Consider the following 20,497-nt stretch of genomic DNA (forward strand, 5'->3'; position numbering starts at 1 on the left):
TAGAGCTGAGAGGAGGAAATGTATTGAACCCTGTAATGCACTTGCAGCCATGCCTGGCACACAGCGAGTGTTAGGAAAGCTTATTATTTTCACTGTTGTTACTGAGAAACCCATCAGGGTCCAGCTACTCCTGCTTCTAGGGCAGTGCTTTTGCAGCATCACCTGGGCTCCATCCCCAGAGATGTGGGTTCAGGAGGTCTGGGGTGGCCTGAGAATTTGTATTTCCAGAATTTGTATTGATGCCTGTGGCCTCCAACCACATTACTTTAGATGAAGGCCAAGGCAGCCCCTTGGGAAGAATGACCAGCCTCCCACTGCTGTAACCACCTTCAGACCTAATGGACAATAGCAGAGGGTAGAGATGCTGAGCCCCAAGGTCCCCAGGAAGACTCAAATGTGTTTTTCTGGGAGACAGGAGAGCCGGTGGTTCTTAGCCTTTAAGGAACCTCACAACTTCAGGAGCCTTTAAGGAACCTCACAACTTCTGGGGCAGATAGTAAACATACAGATTCGTGGGGTACACCCCAAAGATTCCGTTTCAATCTGGGAATGGAACCCGACTACCATAACATTCAAAGACTCCCCATGGACTCTGCTACAGGTGCAGTTACATGTCACACTTGGACAAATGATGACAGAGTGATTTTGGAGTTAGACACACCCAAGTTCAAATCTCCCTCAACCACTTCCATGCATGTGGCCCCGTGTGGTCTTTAAAACCTCTCCAAATTGTGACCATGTGTTCCTCATCTGAAATACAAGCTTACGAATACCAGTAATAGTCTCCCCAAGAGGATGAAATGAAAATATTTGAGCAGAGGGTACAAAAGTTATAATCACAGACTCTAGTGTGCAAAGGTGTAACTTGCTTTATTTGTCTATAGCTTATACTAACTCAGCCCATGGCATCATATTTCCTCTAAGAGCAGAAAACTTCAACCTGGAGGTTCTAGCTTGCTCAAATCACTTCCACTTCCCCTCGTAAGGAAATGCAGCCCGAATCAGGACACTCTCCTCCTCTGTTTTTGGCTCTTGCCCTAGAGAGGATCTGGGTTCTTCGGATGTTCTTTACCTTGACTTCCTCAGGTCTCCTCATGGCACAGCTTCTCTGGGCACAGGCCTCCCCCGGCCGTGGTGCCTCCGTGGCCACTGGCTGCATGGTCCTTGGGCTCAGCCTTCTTGCCTCGACCCCAGGCCTCCTCACCATTTCTTTACTCGGAGCTCCCGAGAGCTGCACTGCTCAGGTGTACCCCGCCATATGGGCACACCCATGAGTGTACTTTAATCACCTGTCTAGACCCCCAGTTCACTCCTTGTGAATCTGCGCCTCGGCCACCATATTGGACATGGGCCTTACCTAGAGTTTTGATCCCCTCGGATCCCCGCCTCCCACTGATTCAACCTCTGGCTTCTTTTACAGGGTGGGTAGAAAGGGGGACTTGTTCTCGTTTTGCCCTGCTTCCTTCTATATCTGTGATTTATAGTAAAACCCTGTGTTCTGTGACCTGCGGGGACCAAATCACGGGTCCCACAATCCTTTTCTTTTGCAACAAGAACAACAAAATTCTGGCCCTTGCCAATGAAAGTCTTGTTTTCTGCCTCAGACTCACAGAGACCCTTTCAGCTCTCTGGTGAAACTCTTGCTTCTTCAGAGGACCTGCCTTCCCCTGAGGGCAGGACAAAGGGACCCACTCTCCCTGCTCCCCGGTGGTGGAGGAAGGCAAAAACTATCAGGAAGCCTCGGGATGGGGGTAGGGGGCCCCTCAGTTGTATCTCAGAAGATCGTCCCTTTCTCATCCTTAAATAAAGTGCTTGCTTGGTAAATGTCCGGCCTGCTCAGGGCCTGACTAGAGCTTGGTGACTACAGGTAAGGAGGAGGAGGAAGCTGCTTGTCTGTACCCACCTTTCCCTCAGGGCGCCCGAGATGCCGCCACCGCAGACCCACTCCTTCGGGGGAAACATTGTGCCCTCATCTCAGAGTGTAGACACCAAGGGGACAATGTGTATACCAGTAGCTCCCAGAGAGTGGGTTATGTGTTCTGGGCCTGGAGAGCACTCAGGGGAAGGAATAGGAGGTCTGCTAGCCCCCGGATCCTCCCGGATTCCTAAAGAGCAAAGAAGCATTTCAAGCTGCCCCTGGCCCCTTCTCAGTGCTGAGCCCAAAGTGGGTGGTGGCCAGCACCAGAGGCCACCCAGCCTGTTCAAACCTGTTATTTATTGCCTAAGGGGTCAGGGTAAGGGTGTGGGGAGGACCATGGATGGATCACTTGGGGTTCAGGAGGAGCCCCAGCCTTGGGGAAGGGAGTGCGTGCTCCTGCTCTGCCCTCAGCGCTGTTGCTAGTAGGGGTGCTGCAGGGCGTGCTCCATGATGGTCCGGAGCGCCAGCCACGTCTCCTGGGCCGTGGGGACGATCTGGGAGGCCGGCAGCAGGAAGCCGTAGCGCCCCGTGTCCCGGAGCTCGAAGGTGAAGGCGTACTTGATGCCACTGTCGTAGGCCCAGTCCACAGTGATCCCGCTGGCCACATCTGGACACAGAAGGGCAAAGAGATGCCCCCAGCAGGAAGAACAGGGTGTGGCCCGAAGGTGCAGAGGTTGTCTGAGCCACAAGTGGGCCCTGGCGGCCAAACGCCAACTCACCCCAGACAACACTGCGCTTCCTGACCCCAGCCTCTACCTGGCCCATGCCCTGCCCACCCTCCCCATCCCCTGCGCCGGCAAGAAGAGAGCTCCTGGAGACCACCGAGCTTAAGATCTGCTCCTTCAAGGAACATCACAGTAAGCCGGTCATTAACTAGTGCTGCAAAGAAAGACCAGCACTCACCCCTCCATTCAGACTCAGACATCAGCTCTGACCCAACCCAATTAGGCCGACGGCGCTGCCCTGGGCACAGCCCTGCCCGTCAGCTACCAGCCTGCACCTGCCCCACCCCAGGGGAACGAGGGGCCTCCAGCTGTGGCCCACTCACAGAGCGTGGCGCTGATGCTGCCAAAAATGTACTCGATCCCATGGACCTCATACAGGGCCTTCACCGCGTCCTTGGCGAGCTGGTACTGTGGGATTGCAGCCAGAGGATGAGAGGCTGGGGCTCCCCACACCCCCACACCCTCACCAGCTGCTGAGACACAAGAATTGAGGGGTCCCGGAAGCTGAATGAGCAGGTGACTCTCATGAGAAGGGAGCACAGCCCGTTTGACTTTGAACTCAACCACATGTGAGAACAAGCTCTCCCCCTCCTCCCTACCATGGGGTCGATGGGTCCAGACCCCGGTTTTAGAGTGAGGGCCTGAACCTCTGGGGAGGTCTTCCTGACGCCTCCCCCAAAGCCCCGAGCCGCCAATCTCACCAACTCCTCCTGGTTTGGAACGGGTTCCAAAGAGTGGCCATAAGGGTACATGAGCATCTGAGAGTAGCTGTGAATGGAGATCAGAGCCTTGACGTTCCCGTGGGTGGTGATGAAGTTCACTATGGCTGCCACCTCTGGCTCCGACTGAGGGGAGGGCCCACGGTAAGTCTCAGAGCAGGGGTTGTTATTAGAACCATTTCCTGGAAGAAAAATAAAACCGTCCAGAGAGTTTGAATTCCCAGGTTTGGGAAAGACGCCTAATGCTCCCAAAGTATCCAGGTATTCCTCTACGTCTCCCATAATCCTTTGCAGTTTGGTTGAGGCCCCGTGACGACTTCGGACCAATGAGAATGTGAGCAATAACGATGAGTCACTTGTAGTTTGAGGCTCTTAAGGGCAGGCATGGCTCCTCCACAGTCTCTTCTGTCTATGTGGCTGCAAGCAAAGGACTCTAGATGGAGGAAGCATCCTGGGTCCCTTTGTCAAAGTCGGGGAAAAAGCTGCCAAGGAGAGTCACCTACCCACCCACGTCGGACTTCTGCGCCCAAAAAATTAACTTCTACTGTGTTGAGCCCCTGAGATTCGGGTGGGTTTTTAATCACTGGGGCACACCCTAGTCTAACACATCAGAGGGATGAATTCACACAAGGACTCAGCCATGCTGCCGGCCTTGTAGAGAGCTCTCTCAGCCTGTCCTATGCTTCAGCCCTGAGGGTTCCATTAGAAAAGTGGGACAGCCTTCAGCGGAAACTCGAGGTCTACAACCCTGGCTTCCCCGATGAGCCTCGACCCCTTTGAGCTGACCCTTCTCTGCCGACTCTCCCCTGCCGTGCCGAAGTCTTGGGTCAGCTGAGTGCTCAGACTTAGTATCTGTTCAAGCTTTGCCACAATCACAACCTCAGGATCAACATGGACTTGGGGCCAGAAAAACAGAGACTAGATCCCTGCCTGAGGCCGGTCTGGGAGCCACCGATGTAAAGAGCCTTTGACAATTCTTCTTGGGGACTTCAGCTGGGGGAGAGGAGCTGAGTTTCTATTTTGTTCACAAATTTAATTGGTTCCCATCTCCTAGATTCTCTGCTCTCTGTCTCTTTTCTTCCTCTTACCCTCTTCTTGTGTCTCCTTCCCCTCCCCAAGGGCCATGTCATAGAGGGTTGGATTGTGAGCTGGTCAAGATTTGTGGGTTAGGAACATGTTTGGAAAGAGCTATCCCAGTTCCTCCTCTCACTCCTCCCTGAAATGATTGCACACAAACCTGAGGCGAGGACAGGGGTCACCCCAACTTCTGAAGCCACCTGGGGATGCCAGAGCTGTCCCCTAGACCCTTAGGGCAGTGCACTGGCTGGAGGGCTGGGGGGACTGGGCCAGGGACCTGTTGAGATGCTGCACTAGGGTTGCAGCAAATCAGTCCTCCCCAGGAGTGCAGGTGAGGGCAGCCTGAGTGGGAGGGACGGTCTACAGATGACTCATTATGCAGCAATTAAATTAAGGCAATGATAAAACCATAAACAAAATCTTCCCGCCTGAGTCACCAACCCCAGCACACACTATTTCTGTCCACAGGCAGGCCCAGAGGCGGTTCCGTCACTGGGGAGAGAGCGTCCCCCCCTTGGTCTGCGGGGTCCCGCCTGCGGTGGGGACCCGGGTGAGAAGGGGATGTGTCTGCAGGAAGCAAGGGTGAGGAGCAGCCCCACAGGCTGGACAGTGGCCCTGTTTGTTGTGTCTGCCGGAGTTTCTGCACCTGCTCCCCTTGATGAATGACAAACAGCAACAGATGAGCAGAGCCGGGTTGGGGGGGGTGGGGGCTGAGAGCTTTGTCTGCGTTCGCAGCCCACGCACAGAAAGCGGTTCCCCTGCCAACAACCAGGTGGCTTTGCCCAAATATGGAGAAACACTTCAGGCCATTAGTTCTGGTTTGAGCTAAGCAGCATAAACTAATCTTCCCTGGACCAAATGGGAATTAGCTGCCTGCCTCTTTCTGACGTTCACAGTCCAAGTCCTCTGAGCCTGCCTGTGTCACAAGTACCTGCTAATGGAGTCATTAGCTATTTATTTTTCCTTCTCTGAAAATGTAATCTGTAGCAAGGGGACATCTCTGGAAGGACATGGTAAATTATTAAAAGCAGTAATCTTTGCGTAGTGGGATTATGGGAGCTTTTTGTCCCCTCTGGGCTTTCTTTTTTCCCCCCATACATTTTTTTATATTGTGTATATACAGACTGGCCCCCCTTCCTGCCCCCTGCGGAGAAACACACAAATGTTATTTTCTTTAAGAGATCATTTGTCTTGCTGCTAGCTGGTTTATCCTGGGGCACACGGGCACTTGCTTCAGCCGGTTCCGAGGGGCCCACCTGGATGCCCACTCGGAGCAAGTGTGTGGTCATTTGAAGGTGAAAACACCCATTTTTACACGGTTGTGTTCCCTTACACAAGCAGCTACACACACAGTGCCAGATTCTCAGACAGCCCACACACCACGGGCTGAGAGCCTCACTCGGGATGCTTCAGTGCTGATTTTTCAACGAGAACAAACGGAAGGAAGCCAGATTTCCAAAGTGATGGGCAGATCTAGAATGTTCGATCTCATTGGTTTGGCCACCCATCTGTGGAATCTCCTTTTCAACAGCAAAGGCACTGTCTCCTTGAAGCCAAACTCCGAACCCCCCACCCCAGTCCAGTATAGTGGGTGTTGCATCTGGAGCATGAAGACTGCGCCTGTGCAACTTGTCTTGGCCAGGCCCAGCATCCCACCCATCAGATTCCTGCATTCCCAAGGTCCACATAAGGGTGTCTAGGTTTTCTGGAGGCCTCAGTTTCCCCGTCTAGTTCCTACGCTACTGGTACGGTAAGGGAGATCATTGAGAAGAACAACAAGGAACTTGGGAAGAAGCTGCCCAGCTCTGCCTAGAACAGTATGACCCTGCAGACGTACACCAGCCCACGCAGGATTACAAAGCAACTGAATAAAAAATAAAAACCAGGCTCAAATCAGAGTTGATGATAAGAAGTTGACTTATTCTATCATTAAAACCATTGTTCTGGCCTCCCCAAAGGGCAAATTTCAGATCGTGGCTCTCAGGAAACGTGTTTGAAGACCTTTTCTTTTGGTGGGCTCCCTACAAGGGTGGGCTAGAGAGATTGGGGGGTGGGCATATAAACTGAGTTTTGAGCAAGCAGCAAGACCATCTTGTACCTCTTGAAGGTACAACCTGGAGACTCTCTTGTACCTTCCCCCACTGTACTTAAGGTATAATTCCTGGAGTTAGTCCTGCATACAAGGAGCTGTTCCCCGCGTCTCCCAAGGAGCCTGCGCATACGTGTACATCCACAGACATGCAACATCTCCCCATACCGCTCTGCCAATCCTAGGCACGTCCCTGGCCATGACTCACTTGCATTAGCTAACTACACCACCTCCACAGTATGCATCCACGTAACCTGACTGTGTGGGAGACGTGCCAAGGCCCCAGTACTCCTCCAGCCCGGCCCCAGGTCCAGCGGACTGCCATACCTCCAAAGCCCGACTTCCAGTTCCTGTTAAGATCCACACCGATGCAGAACATTCCAGGTCTGGTGGACTTGTTCTTCCGCCACAGGCGGTTCTGAAAAAGCCCATGGCAGGTGACATTCACCCCTTTTCCAGGGATGGGAGCCTCTGACATCCTGTCCTAGGAAGGCAGGTCTGGGGGGACAGAGAGGGGCAAAAGGAAGGACTCTCTAGGGCAGGATGGCATGAGGATGGGGCAGGACTGCAGATCCCCTGGCGCGGGGAGGCCGGAGGACAGGCACAGGCTGGCAGCAGTGGCCTTCCTGGGCAGCAGGGCAGGGGTGGAATGGTAAGGTCCGAAGTCGCAGCTCCCGAGTCACCCGCCTGCCTTCGTGAGACTCTCTGCCATGAGCCTCTAAGGGGCCGGCCCCCAGGGAACCTTCCCAAAGCCTCAGCAACCTTTCCTGCATCCGCCCCAGAGCTGACCCCGGTCCCTCTCCTTCCCAAATGCCCTCACCATGCTGTGGGTAAAGGCAAACCCATCAGGGTTGGTGACAATCTCCATGAAGATGTCCATGGCGTTCAGTATGTTTGTCAGGGTGCGGTCTTTGCCATAGTCACTGACAATCTGCAAGCAAGGGCAGAGTGGGGACGGGGCAGGGATGGGAGGCGCTGCCGGCTCTCCTCTAAGGTGGCCCGGCCAGGGGCTGCGAGCAGGGGTGGCCTCAAGCCATCAGATGCATTCTTGGTGCAGAACTAAAGGCTTGGATTTTAAACAACTAGAAGGCAAAGGATGGATGTGGGTGCTGGGCTGCCGACGAGCAGAGCACACGGCAGCTGTTCCAAAGGACAGGAGGGGAGAGAGCCCCTGAGTTTAAACAAACCCAGTATAAATTTTCAGCTGGTGACACCCTGAAACAGTCAGGGGTGGGTGACACCCAGCCCTGCCCCACCCCCATTCCACGCTGACCTTCTTGGCCATCCAGATGCCAGTGGCATGCGTGATCCACTCCCGGGAGTGGATTCCAGTGTCGATCCAGATGGCCCGGCGCTGAGAACCTCCAGTGCTGAACTGGGTAAAAAGCACCAGGCCCCAAACAAGCGTGAACTGAGACAGCTGCAGGGCTGTCCCTAGGCTCCCAGAAGGAGGCCCCAGATGTCTCCGCACCACCTGGGGTGGCCCCTCTGGGCCCAAGAGGGGGACTCTATGCGCAGGTATTTGTGCCTGAGTCCACAAAGGGGGCGCGTGTGTGGGCCCTGATGACGTTGTGGGGCACATGCACGTGGGGAGCGGGGTGGTCCAGCCAGAAGCACAGAACTTCTCGGGCCTGAAAGTACCTTAGACTGGTGTTTCTTGACCTTTCAAGGGCATGTGAATCCCCCAGGAGCTCCCTAACATGCAGATGCTTGGTTGGTAGGTGTGAGGAAGGGTCCAGGGGTAGGCATTTCTGACAAGCTCCTGGGGACGCTGCTGCAGGCAGGTACCAGGACCACACTTTGAGGAGCAAGGTCTTAGACAACATTAAAGAGAGAACCCGCACAGCCCCCAGGGAAATCAAGGCAGGGACAGAGGAGGTCACGTCCTATGGGAAAGGAGGACACCTGGTCCTTTGGAAGAGTCCCCCAGGGCAAGGTTGAGAGCAACAGCGTTCATCTTCTCCGAGAGCTGGATGTCAGGGGCCCTGTGTGATCCACACTCCCGAGTGCCCTTTAGGGCACATGCTAAGAATTGTTTCTGGGTGGGTTCCATGTTCCTACCTATCCTGCCTCATTCATGACCAAGGGCATTGCTGCTACCAACTTTGCTCAAACTCTGTTTCCAGTGGCCCCTGGGAAAGGTCGGGAGGTCTCCCCACAGACTCAGTCCTATCTGAGGGGTTGCCTGAGCCAGAAGGCCTCGATCATTTGGAAATGAGGCCTCTATTTACCTCTCTTCCCATTTAACAGATGAGGCAACCAAGGGACTAGGGGGAAAGCCGGCTTCTCCACACTCACATCCCAAGACCAGCATGACGACTGCCATCTTGCAGTTCCCTCTCTTTAGCAACCCTCCCACCTACTTCCTGAGGACATGTCAGGTCATTGCACTGTCACCTGCCCATACCTATAAGGGTGGGTCCCTGAACACCACAACCTCTGTGCTGCGGGTCACCTCTAGGCAAGAGCACACACATCTTCTCTGTCCTTAAAATTGCCACCCCGCCATGACCCCACACGAGTTCAGTCTTATGCCAGAGGCACTCACTGTAGAGTCTAGTGGTCAACACCGCCAGCTTTTACCTTCAGGACAAGAATGGACCGATTTTCAAAACTGTGGCCAATCTGAATTTTTGAGACAATATCTGAATACTCGGTTACAAAGTTGTCCATCCAGTTATAGATCTGAAAGGAACGACAGATATCAGACGGGCTCTTAGGCAGGGAGGGGCGAACCCCGGTGTCTCCCCCATGCCACCCTCCTGAACGCTTTCCCACCCCCCTTGAGGATCTAGGAGAACACAGATGGAGAACTCCACAAATCAAAGACACCCACTAGGCCTACGGCAACGAGCTGCAGTCAGCCTGGACCCGAAGGCCACACACCACACGCAGAGCTAAGTGTGTTGCACGTGTTCACCCACTCAGCCCCCAGACTCAGCCCCTAAGTCTCTCTCCGGCAGGGAGTGTTTCTTGCTTCCATTCTCTTGGCCCACCGAGTCCATCTGACAGACCCCGCAGACCCTGCTGTGCTGTTGGGGCCTTCTCGGCCCTTTTAGATGCTAAGCCCTCTGAAGGCAGAGTTATTTATCTTTGATCCCAATAAATACTGACAGGCCGTATTAATCCCTTCCCTTCCTCTTTCAATGTATATAATTGAATTATCAAATATATGGAGAAAATGGATCTTCTATTCCAGGACATGTGAAACGGGGAAAGAAATGATAATCACAAGGTGGACAGTACCCTGTCATCCCAGCCTTTAACTGAAAATGGGGCCTGTGCCTTGAGTTTCTATCTGGACTGGGCATCTCTACGTTCTCCTTTATACATAAGCCACAATCGGTCATGCCTGCCCTAGCTGGCTGTCACTGGGATCAGGAATTTTCTCAACTGAAGCAACTCTCTGTTCTACTCTACAAAATGGCTTTCCAACGTTCCTTGCCTCCTGCCCCTTTACACCCTAGTACCCACAGCTGGGGCCCCTTGACACCAGAAATGCTTGTGGGAAGGTCGAGACCCCCCTGAATCAGTATTGAAACAGTGTTGGCTACTGAGATGGCCCCCTCCTTCCCCCAGCTCTTCCCCGGGGCCAGTGACGCATCTCGACTTCAGCGTCCTGCCTCCTCGACCCATTACTCTGCCCCATAGCTGCCCTGGGTGGTACTGTTGAGCCCCAGTTCTCTCTGAATCCTGGCTTCTGGACCTCTTTGAAGCTGTCTTCCTGAAAGGCCTTCCCCCAGTGTCTGCGCTGCCCCCCCCTAGTGTCGGCTCACACCCTCCCACAGATGTCAGAGTCCTTCATTAGTCCCTGCCCGAGTCTGGAGATCCGGAGAGCCCAAAGGGCAACAGAGCCCGGAGTCGGCTGGGCAGACCCACCTCCTCGAGGGTGTGGTAGGAGGAGTAGCTGAAGCTGCTCGTGCTACGCTCCAACCGGCGGGACTTGGCCATGGCTTCTCTCTCCTTATCCAGCAGCACCTAGGAGACACGCACACATGCTGGAAGGGAAGGGGAGGGCTGGGCCAGGCCTGCCTTCCCAGAGCCCTACCTCAGCTGGCTGGGTGCAAAGACAGCACTGACACAGGAGAGTGAGCCACTGTGAGCGTGAACTGCACAACGGGAGAAGATGCCAGTTATGAGGTGACTCTGCTGGGCCAGCCAGTGTTCATGCTGCCATTTCCCAAGGGAGCACAGGGTGAGCAAATGCCACCAACTTGCTGCGGGGCCTTGGCCTTAGTTTCATCAGCATGAACTTTGGGACAGTAACACCTGACTTGCCCATCATCACATAGATAAAATGTAATCATGGATATGAAAGTGTTTTAGAAAAGTGCTCCTCATCTATTGCCAACGTCGTTTTTGTCCTCTAGGGGCACTGCTGAGTCAAGGTCCAAGCTGAAGCATGTACCCTGGACCCCTGGTCTCCTCTGACCCACAATAGCCCCTCTTACCCACAGGGAGTACCCTAAATAATTGATGTCCAGCCCATTTGGAAATCCAGCTATGGACTAAGCGGGTCCAAATAATTAGAAATTTAATGTGTCAATAGTCTTTTACTCACCATCTTAACTGCCTCTTAAATACAAGCATGGGTGAGCCAAAAGCAATGTCCTTGGGTATCACTGGGAGTTGGCATTCAGTCCTCATATAGTACTTTCCACTGACCACAAGGAGGGCACATAGCTGGATTGGGTTGCCCTCCCACATCGTTCTGGGACACTTTTCCCAGCATGGGACTCAGTGAGGAGGGCAGCTGCCCTTCACCCCAAGCTCTACCCTTACATTGGCAACCAAGGAAAGAGACATCCCAGGAGTCTACACTGACTTGCAGCATGGGAAGTGCCTGGGTCCCTCTGCTATGAAGGGTGAAGACCTCACCCCAAAGTCACCCTGGTTTGAGCCCTGGGACCCAATAAGTCTCGATGATACTTTGCTTCAGGCCAGAGCAACCTTTCAGCTTACCAGACATCCTTATCCTCCCTAGCTCAGCTGACCCAGTACATGACAAATGACAGGGTAAGAAGAAGTAACTATTCGTGTTAAGGAGATAAAGCAGATTGGGGGAGTGAAGGGACTCAATGGCAAAGCCAACAAAGGGCAGAGGTGAGATAAGAACCCAGATATTATTCCTAGCCTTGGGTTCCCTGAGGTTGTCTAGATATCAAAATGAAAGTCTAATAAGAATAATAAACACATATATTATTTATATATTATTTATAATATATTTATATATATTATTTATATATTATGTATCAAAATATATACATATATTTATATATGTATATATATGTCTATATATTATTTATAATATATGTGATAGACATATATATATATGCACACACATAGATATGCATATCTACAGTTGGTCAACCCCCACACAGCTGAAAATCTACATGTAACTTTGAGTTCCCAGAATCTTAACTACTAATAGCCTACTGTTGACCAGAAACCTTACCAGTAATATAAACAGACAATTAATACGTATTTTTTATGTTGTATGTATTATACACTTACAGTAAAACAAGCTAGAGAAAAGAAAATGTTTTAAGAAAATCACAAGGAGGGGCACCTGGGTGGCTCAGTCCATTCAGCACCCAACTCTTGATTTCAGCTCAAGGTCATGATCTCAGGGTCGTGAGACTGAGCCCCTTGTTGGGCTCCATGCTCAGAATGGAGTCTGCTTAAGATTCTCCCTCTCCCTGTCTCTGCCTCCACTTCTGCTTGCTCCCTCACTCTCTCGCTCTCTCAAAATAAATAAAAATCTTTTAAAAATTAGAAAATCATAAGGAAGAAAAATACATTTACAGCATCAAACTGTATTAATTTTTAAAAATCCATGTATAGCCACACAGTTCAAGTCCATGTTGTTTAAGGGTCAACTTTATACTTACCTGTGTGTGTGTATGTGTGTGTACATACAGAGAGAGCAAATGTGTAAAATGTGAACAACGGGCAAAAATTCCATCATACTATTCTTGCAATTGAAGGGTGTTTTAAAATAATGAAGAAAGCAATACCCCGAGTATGGGAAAACATGATACTAAAATGTCAAAAAATGACCAAAATGTTAACAATTCCTGTTAGAATAGAAAGATTATTATTTTAAGCCATTTTAAAATTTTCTCCATTTTTACATTTTGGCAACGTGCTTATACTAAAATGCGTATAATCTTCTCAATAAATAAATAATACTAAAACAAAAATAAAAGCCCCTGTGACTCAAATAAACGAGCAACCATGGACTCTTCAGTGCGGGGGGGGGGGGTTGGAAGAGAGGTAGGACCACCATTCCTGCTGCAGACAGAGGCCACCGCCCTGTGACCACCACCCGCACGCCCTCACCCCCGCTGCCCCCGGCCAGTTGCTCACAACCCTCAAGTTCAGAGATTCAAAACTGGGACTGGGGATCAAGGCCTGGGCCTCATTTTCTTTTCTTTTTGAGCACCAACTGCATGTTAGGCAATGGTGATTGCAACGTTTTCTGGCGCAATGGGGTGGGTTGGGGACGGTCCCACTGGGGCAAAGCTGGGATTGCTGGTGGGGTGAAGGAAGGAGGGACGAGCCTTGGTCCTCGCTGGCACAGGCGTCCCCCTGGGAAGCTCTAACAAAAGGGACTTGTCTTCTCCCAGGAAACCAACAGAAATCTCAGCAGCCCACCACCATGACCGATGTGTGCCCGTTGTTCTGGGCCGGGCCTGACCAGCTATGGAGAGCAGCTGCAGGGGGGCAGGCGGGCTGACTTGGTGGACCCGGACGCCCCACTCTGGCCCCAGTGGAGTGAAGGGTCCGTACATCCGACGGCCTAGGGAATTGGAGGAGGGCCTGAGGCAGTGGGTAAGGATGGAGGACGGGGAGGAGAAACTGGGAAGATAGGAGCAGAGGACCCGGCTCTTCCTACAGACCCAGGGACGCCCACAGGAACACAGCTCCCTTGAGACTGTTCTTTGTTCCACAGAACAGCTTGGGGGCAAATGGGAAATCGCCTCGAACTGCAAATAACTTTCCAAACACCCTCACAGGCTTGTGAATGGAGACGACACCCGCTTACAAATTGGGAATGCTCAGCCCTCGCAGCTGGGCCCCAATTCCAAGAACACTAATCTCCCCTGGCTTGAAAACCACACAGATGTTTGCTCCCTTCATGGGGCCGAGGGAAGGAGATGGGAGAACCAAGAACACAGTCTTGCCACAGGCTCAGGGAAGCCTAATTACAGCCCTGTCAGGCTTCTCACAGAAAAAAAGAAACAGCTCAGAAGTAAGCCATTTGCCTCCCTGGAAGCCATAACCTGACAAGGAAAGTAATACCTTGGTGTGAATTAATTTATGACAGGGTTAAGGAAGGATGGGAACATCGAGCAGAGAACAGCACCTCCAGGATGGAGGAGGGCAAGAGGCTGAGGAAGGCCCCGGAAAGGTGAAGTTGATGCCTGAAGGGAACCAGCACTCGGCAGCCAAACTCCAACCAGACGCAAATTGGGGAGCAAATTGGATGCTCCCCATCCAAATGAGGCGGATGGGGAGCATCTCACACCCCACCCCACCCCCAGGAACCCCCATTCTGTGACAACAGCAATCACCTCTCCTCATATGCCCCTGGCCTCTTCCAGGCAGCTTCATGGTGGGGGCAACTGCAGTCCGCATCTCCATGGTGGTGACTACAGATCGGGGGTTCTCGGAATAGACCCCCTCCGAGGTCAAGGCTGAACGGTGGCCCCACTGCCCAAAAGACAAAGTTAAATCCACCCACACCAACAACAATGGCAACTGCTGAGGAAGCAGATGGCACAAGGGCAGAGAGAGGACGGGGCCTGGAGCCAGGCTGTCCCAGGTTGAATCCTGATGCCATCACTGACGAGCAGGTCGCTCATCGCTCTGTGCCTCAGGTTACCAAAGCATTAATCTCTCTGTGCCTTCATAAAATGGGGGTCATGTTATCACACACTTGAGCACAGTCTTTAAGCTGTTCTCATGAGGATCAGAAGGGTTAATACGTGTAAAGTACTTGAAACGCTGCCTAGCATGCAGCTCTGAGGAGAGCCGGAGGAGGATGGCAGGGCAATAGTCACTCTTGGGGTGACTCCAGGACTCTGTGATGGAACAATCATTTACCAGACATGACCAGGAAATCTGGATTCCTCCAAAGAGAAGTGGTATCTGGAGGACTTGGATGACAGATGGCCGTTAACGGTCAGTCAGCAACAACCCTCCTCCCAGGACCAACAGAAGGGTCAGGCCTTCTCTCCCTGCCCCCTTGGAGCAGCCGGACTCTGCCTCTCCATCAGTCCCTTGCCCACAGCTGCTCCTTTCCTCCCTTGCCTTCTCCTGCTCCTTCCTGTCCAGCCTCCTCTCCTTTGAAGAGCTGCCTCCCAAGCCCACCCCAGCCACGGTCATGGCCACTTTTTAATCTCTTCTTTTCAGTGAACAAGTGTTTGTGGAGCACGCACTAGGAACTAGGTATGGCAGCCAAGGAAACAAAACTGCCTGCCTTCATGGAGCTTACAGTCTGGCAGGGGAGACAGAATAATTACATAAATTATAAACAGCATAATTACATAAGTTAGATAGGATGTTAGAAGGTGGTAGGTGCAGAGGAGAAAAGTGGTGCCGTGGAAGAAGGGAGGGAGCGGGAAAATGTAGGAGAAGAGTACAACTTCAATAAGTTGAAAAGGGGCCTATGAACAAGGTTTTTAAAGCAATGAGGGAAGAGGTCTTGCAGATACCTGCAGAAACAGCATTCCAGTCATAAGGACTAGGAAGTGCAAAGGCGCTGAGGTACGAATCTAGTCAAGGACGCTGAGGCAGGAATGGATCAGGCAAGTCTGAGGAACATTAAGGAGGTCCAGGTATCTGGAGCAGAGTGAGCAAGGGGAGAGTAGTCAGTGATGTGGGGGTGGGGCATAGGTGATGTGGCACCTTATAACCATAACTGTGGCTTTTACTCTGAATCTCTGAATTGGGAAGTCATTAGAGGTTTTTCTTTTTTTAATATTTTATTTATTTATTTGACAGAGATCATAAGCAGGTAGAGAGGCAAGCAGAGAGAGAGAAGGAAGCAGGGTCCTTGCTGAGCAGAGAGCCCAATGTGGGGCTTGATCCCAGGACCCTGAGATCATGACCTGAGCCGAAGGCAGAGGCTTTAACCCACTGAGCCACCCAAGCAGCCCTAATTAGAGGTTTTAGGCAGAGACGTGACAAAACTGAATATAATATATAATACTAATGATTTTAAAGGATCTGTTTTGAGACAGGCAACAAGGAGGCAAGGGTGGAGTTGGGAAGAGAAGTAGAAAACTCTTGGAATAATCCAGGTGTGGGGCCAACAGGTGTGCTGGCCCTGGGTGGCAACCTAGAAAGGTAAGATACATTTTAGAGGGAGAACTGATGGGATTTGCTGACGAAATGAAAGTGGGATGGAAGAGAGGAGTGAAGGATGACTGCAGGCTTCTTGTCTGAGTGAGCAGAAGGATGGTATTGCCATTTCCTGAGATGGAGAAGGCTGTGGAGGAGTGGGTTGGGTGGGAGATGGTATTCACTTCGGAACAGTGAAGTTCGAGACGGCCATGAGGCAGGAGGTGGTAGCATGTAGGAGTCTGGGGTTCAGGCTGGAGGTGGGAGTCTGGCTGGTGCTCAGTATGGGAATATTGAGGGAGCTGACGGTATTCAACACCATGACCCTGGATGAAGGGATAGAGGAGCGGTCAAAGGACAGAGCTGGGAACTAGGAAAACAGCGTGCAGGGGAGCTGCCAGCCAGTAAGATGCGATAATCCAGGAGAGCGTAGTATCCTGGAAGCCCAGACAGGACATTTTCAAAAGAGGAGAGAGTGACCAGTTGTGTTGAAAGTGGAAGGAACAATGGGCACTCCAAGTTAACCCCTGAGTTGAACCTAGATGCTGTGGGCGAGGACACCGTTTTGGTGACAACACAGTTTTGGTGACGTGAGGGGTGGACAGTCCACGCAAGGAGAAGGATGGAGACGGCAAGGACAGTCCACGTTTCCAGGAGCTCTGCTGTATGGGGAAGCAAAGCAATGGGCTCATAGCTGGAGGTGGGTGGAAAGGAAGGATCAAGGGTGGATTTTTTTAGGGCAAAAGAAATAACTCAATATTTGTATGCTAATGAGAATGATCCAGTTTGGCGGGGGAGGGGCGATGGGCCAAGCAATATTTACACTAAACTGTGTTTTGCTCTAGAGGCTCAGAGAACTGGCGGTTTTTGTTTTCTCCTTTGTGCTTTCCCCTATTTTCCAAATTATCTAACATGAATATTTATTAATTTTGTAATCAGAAAAAAGCCATTAAAATCCACAGAGCTGATTGCTCAAGTGAAGCTTTTCCATGGTGACTCATCCTAGAGGAAAAAAAAAAAAACTACACCAAACCAAAGGGCTGAAAAAAAAGGGGGAGGTGAAGAAAAATTAAATGCAAATAGAGCTCACTCGGAATCAGATAATTTCTTGCCTGGCCCACTGCGATCTCCTCAGCGCCCTCCTTCTTGTCAGTGTCCCCAACTCAACAACATTGCCACTGTCAGAGGGATTTCTCTTAAATGCAAATCTGATCATGTCAGAGCCCTCCAATGGCTCCCCCACAATTTTTTATTTTCGGGATAAAATCTCAACCTCTTCACCTAGCAGAGGATGCCCTTTGTGATCTGGTTGGGCCTCATCGCCAATCGGGGGCCCCCTTCCCCTGCCGGCCCCCCCTCGCCTGCTCTTCAGTCCCACAGCACCCGCACCGTAATTACTGCCTTCTGAGAGCCCAGACTCTTGTCCTCGCTCCCATAGCAACCTGCTGCACTCCATCAGCACACTCATCCACTCCATTGTAATCACTGATTTACTCCCCTCGGCTCCCCACCCCCATGACCCCAGCGCCCCTCGCCATACAGGACCAGAGCTCTTCTCTTTGTATTTCCCGCACCTTGCACACAGTAGGTGTCTCTGTATCTGTGGGTGGAATGAATGCACCCAACTCTTCTACCCCATGATCACAGCTCGGAGGCAGGGAGTGGGCTGGGGGGATGGAGGGCCTCTTCCCTTCTTCAAAAATCTCCAGCGCCATTGGCCAAAGCAAAAGCCCACACCCAGGTTTTTTCCCTGTCCCTCTCAGTCTGGTGCTATCCAGCAAACACAACTGCACTTCTTTCCTTTTCTCGAATCCGTTAGTTCATCTAACATTTATTAAGCCCCAGCAGAGCGGCAGGTGCGACAGCATGCGCTAGGATATAAAGATAGTCAAGGGGCATGATCCTGGACCTTGAGGGGCTTGGGGGTCGGGGGGCTCTGGAGACAAAGACCAACATAACAGCAAGGTCTTTGTCTGGCATAGCTCTTCCTGAACCTGCCAACAGAGTAACTGTTGCGACAGTTGAGGGCCCACCGTGCAAGGGACACTAAGCCAGACACTGTCGCTGAGAAGGTCTGGAAGATTTGGAAGAAATTCGGCCTGTGAGCCAATCACTGCAACATGAGGCTGGAAGCCAGCAACCTGAGGGGTGCAAAGCCTTCCCCTCCCGTTAGCGCCTCTGAGCTTTTCTCCTCCTGGACGCCCTCCCCCCTCATCACCACAAATCAAACTCAACACAGCAGCCTCCCCCACCCCAAAGCTACCGGCCCCCAGCTCCCTCCAAGCCAAAATGGGATCTTAAGTGTGACAATCAGAGCTTGATGCAGCACAGAGAGAGCGAGTCGTTGGTGTAAATCCCGCCTGGCTGGATCTGGCTGGATGAGGGCTGGGAGTCCGGGGCATCTCACTAAGACCCGGCCCCCCACCCCCAGGGATTCCAGGCCAGGGGAGCACAAGAGAGGACAGGCTGAGGAGAACGAGGACGACAGCTCCAAAGGAGCCCGTGGACAGGCTCAGAGTGCCTCTGGGGCCCTTCCTGATGTGCAGAAATCAACAGAAAATTTTGAGAGACCTCTTCATATCTGCTTGCCAAATGCTGCGGGGGTTTCCAGGGCCCAGCAGAAGCAGGGAAATGCAAACTTCAAAATTCAGGCTTGGGCTAAAAATGAGAATCGAGTGCTGTTTCTTTCGATGTGGTACCCTGTCTTGTCTGCGGGAGTGTCCCCATTTTGGTTCGTGGGGAATTAGAGAAAGAGCCCAGCCCTGCGCGCTGAGCAGCCAGCACGGGGGGGGGGGGGGGGTCAAGGTTTCTGAAGGGACCTAAGGGACCCAGCCCCCGGGCTCACATGGGAAAGGAATGCCCCCAGGGCTCTTATCCCTCGGCACCAGTGTCAAGTGTGGGCGCCCGGAGACTGTTCCCACACTGGGAGCCCTCAGAGAGTAGCTGCGGCACAGCGGGGCCGGGGGAGAATCTAGGTGGCTACGCTCCTACAGGTACCCAACGGCAGAGGGGGGCAGCCGGGGAGGCCTAACCAGCACATGGTGCCCACAAGATCGGCTTGAGGAAGGAGGCTACCTGGGAGAGCCTTGAAGACAGAAGAGTGGAAACAAAAATGCCATGATGTCCAGAAAAGACACTGTCAGATGTGCGGAGCAGTGGGGGTGGGGAGTTGGCATGGCCCCGAGGAAGGCTCCCTCTGCCCTCCCCCGGGCCAGGTCTGCGGTCCCCCTGGGAGCACCCTGCCTGGGAGAGGTGTCCGGGACTGAGAGCCTTTCGGTACTGGCTTTGGGAGGGAGGCCACAGCGGGCCCACAGTTAGTCTCATTCACCTCTTGCCGCTTGTCTGGAGTGAAGGGACTCTCTGGTATAGGATGGCTGAGACACCACCAGGACAGGAGGGACGGTCAGAAAGGCCAAGAGAGCCGTCCAGTGCTGCCTACTCCTTGTGCCTAGGAAAGACCTGAGCTACTTCCTCCTTCCGGCCTTCCTCCCCCCAACTCTCCTCCTCGGCTGCGAGCGGCTAATTCCTCCCCAAGAGGACTCCCCGGCAAGTGACTGCCATTCCCACACTAGGAGAACCCCCCACCCCGCCCCGCCGCGTGGACTCTGTCCTAGATTTAAATATTCTCTGAGAAGTGTGAGAGTTCATTCCTTCCACAGCCAGTTCACAAGAACGCAGATGGAACTCTAGAAACAAGATGACCACTGTTAGCCCCGGCTTGTTTTCCTCCTCGTCAGGCCCAAACCAGAAAGCCATGTGGAAGGTGGGGCCCTAGCCGCAGCCCTGGGGCAGGACCTCACCTGGATGTCCTTTATCATGATGCTGTAGGCAAGGCCATGAGACTCCAGGTAAGCTTTGATGTCTTTCAGTTCTGAGAAAGGAACTCTCATATCCACAGGGAGGCTGGGCTTGGCTGGGCTACGCCAGAAGTCCACCTTGGTCACAAAGGAAAGGAGAGGAAAGGAGAACAGACATGTTGCTCGCATGTCCTTATTCACGATTCGGTAGGCACCTTAAGTAGCCAGGTGGTTGCCTTCTCTTACACGGTTAAAAGGGCCCCAGTTCCTAAGGCCTAGCGGAAAGATGGGAGCAAACAAACCCCCCAAACTGAGCCTCCCTCTGTAATTCCCAGCCCCGCCTCCTCTCTCAGCCTCACCCACACACTGCAACTTCACCTGAACCCCAAGAGCCCCACACAGTTGCCAAGAGCGAGACAGCTCGTTGTGTGGGACATGAATATGGACAAGAACCCTGGTCAGAAGAGGAAGGCCTCACTGCCCCTAAGTCCAGGAGAGGTGAGGAGCACCTGATCCGGATTCCCACGTCATTTGAATGCGACGTCTCTTTCCCAATTTATAAAACAGAGAGAGCTGTTCTAAAGTCCTGGGGGAGAGAGAGGTACGCAAACAAAGGCTCCGGACAAGGGCTCCAGGCTACCCCCAGAAATATGTTTGTTTCAAGAGGCCTCCAACATAACCCTTCTAACCTAACGGTTGAAGAAAATGTTTTCCATGGTGGAGTACTTGCAGAGGACAATATTCTCGGAAACAAATGCTCAGCCTGACAGGGACGAACCCAAATAAAACACAGGTTTGCCAAGCTAAAGCCATTTCAGTTGGGA

General features: G+C 52.4%; 1 protein-coding gene across 3 annotated transcripts in view; it reads right to left on the minus strand.

Annotated features, from left to right (window-relative positions):
- Positions 1-814: 814 nt before the first annotated feature.
- The window catches only part of CPA5 (carboxypeptidase A5), a 32,509-nt gene continuing 12,826 nt past the window's right edge, over positions 815-20,497 (minus strand). Inside the window, exons 4-12 of one of the 3 annotated variants that reach the window (XM_082692680.1) lie at positions 19,677-19,811; positions 10,408-10,506; positions 9,112-9,213; positions 7,802-7,903; positions 7,349-7,459; positions 6,856-6,946; positions 3,345-3,544; positions 2,967-3,051; positions 819-2,525 (exon numbers count right to left, since the gene is read on the minus strand). In XM_082692680.1, the coding sequence (XP_082548806.1) occupies positions 2,338-2,525; positions 2,967-3,051; positions 3,345-3,544; positions 6,856-6,946; positions 7,349-7,459; positions 7,802-7,903; positions 9,112-9,213; positions 10,408-10,506; positions 19,677-19,811 (1,113 nt within the window). In that variant the 3' untranslated portion in view covers positions 819-2,337. Of the gene's footprint in view, positions 2,526-2,966; positions 3,052-3,344; positions 3,545-6,855; positions 6,947-7,348; positions 7,460-7,801; positions 7,904-9,111; positions 9,214-10,407; positions 10,507-19,676; positions 19,812-20,497 lie in introns of all 3 variants that reach the window. The other 2 variants (XM_082692679.1, XM_082692681.1) reach the window with 2 other exon arrangements.

This window comes from Mustela nivalis (assembly GCF_964662115.1).
Source record: "Mustela nivalis genome assembly, chromosome: 12".
Classification (NCBI taxonomy): Eukaryota; Metazoa; Chordata; class Mammalia; order Carnivora; family Mustelidae; genus Mustela; species Mustela nivalis.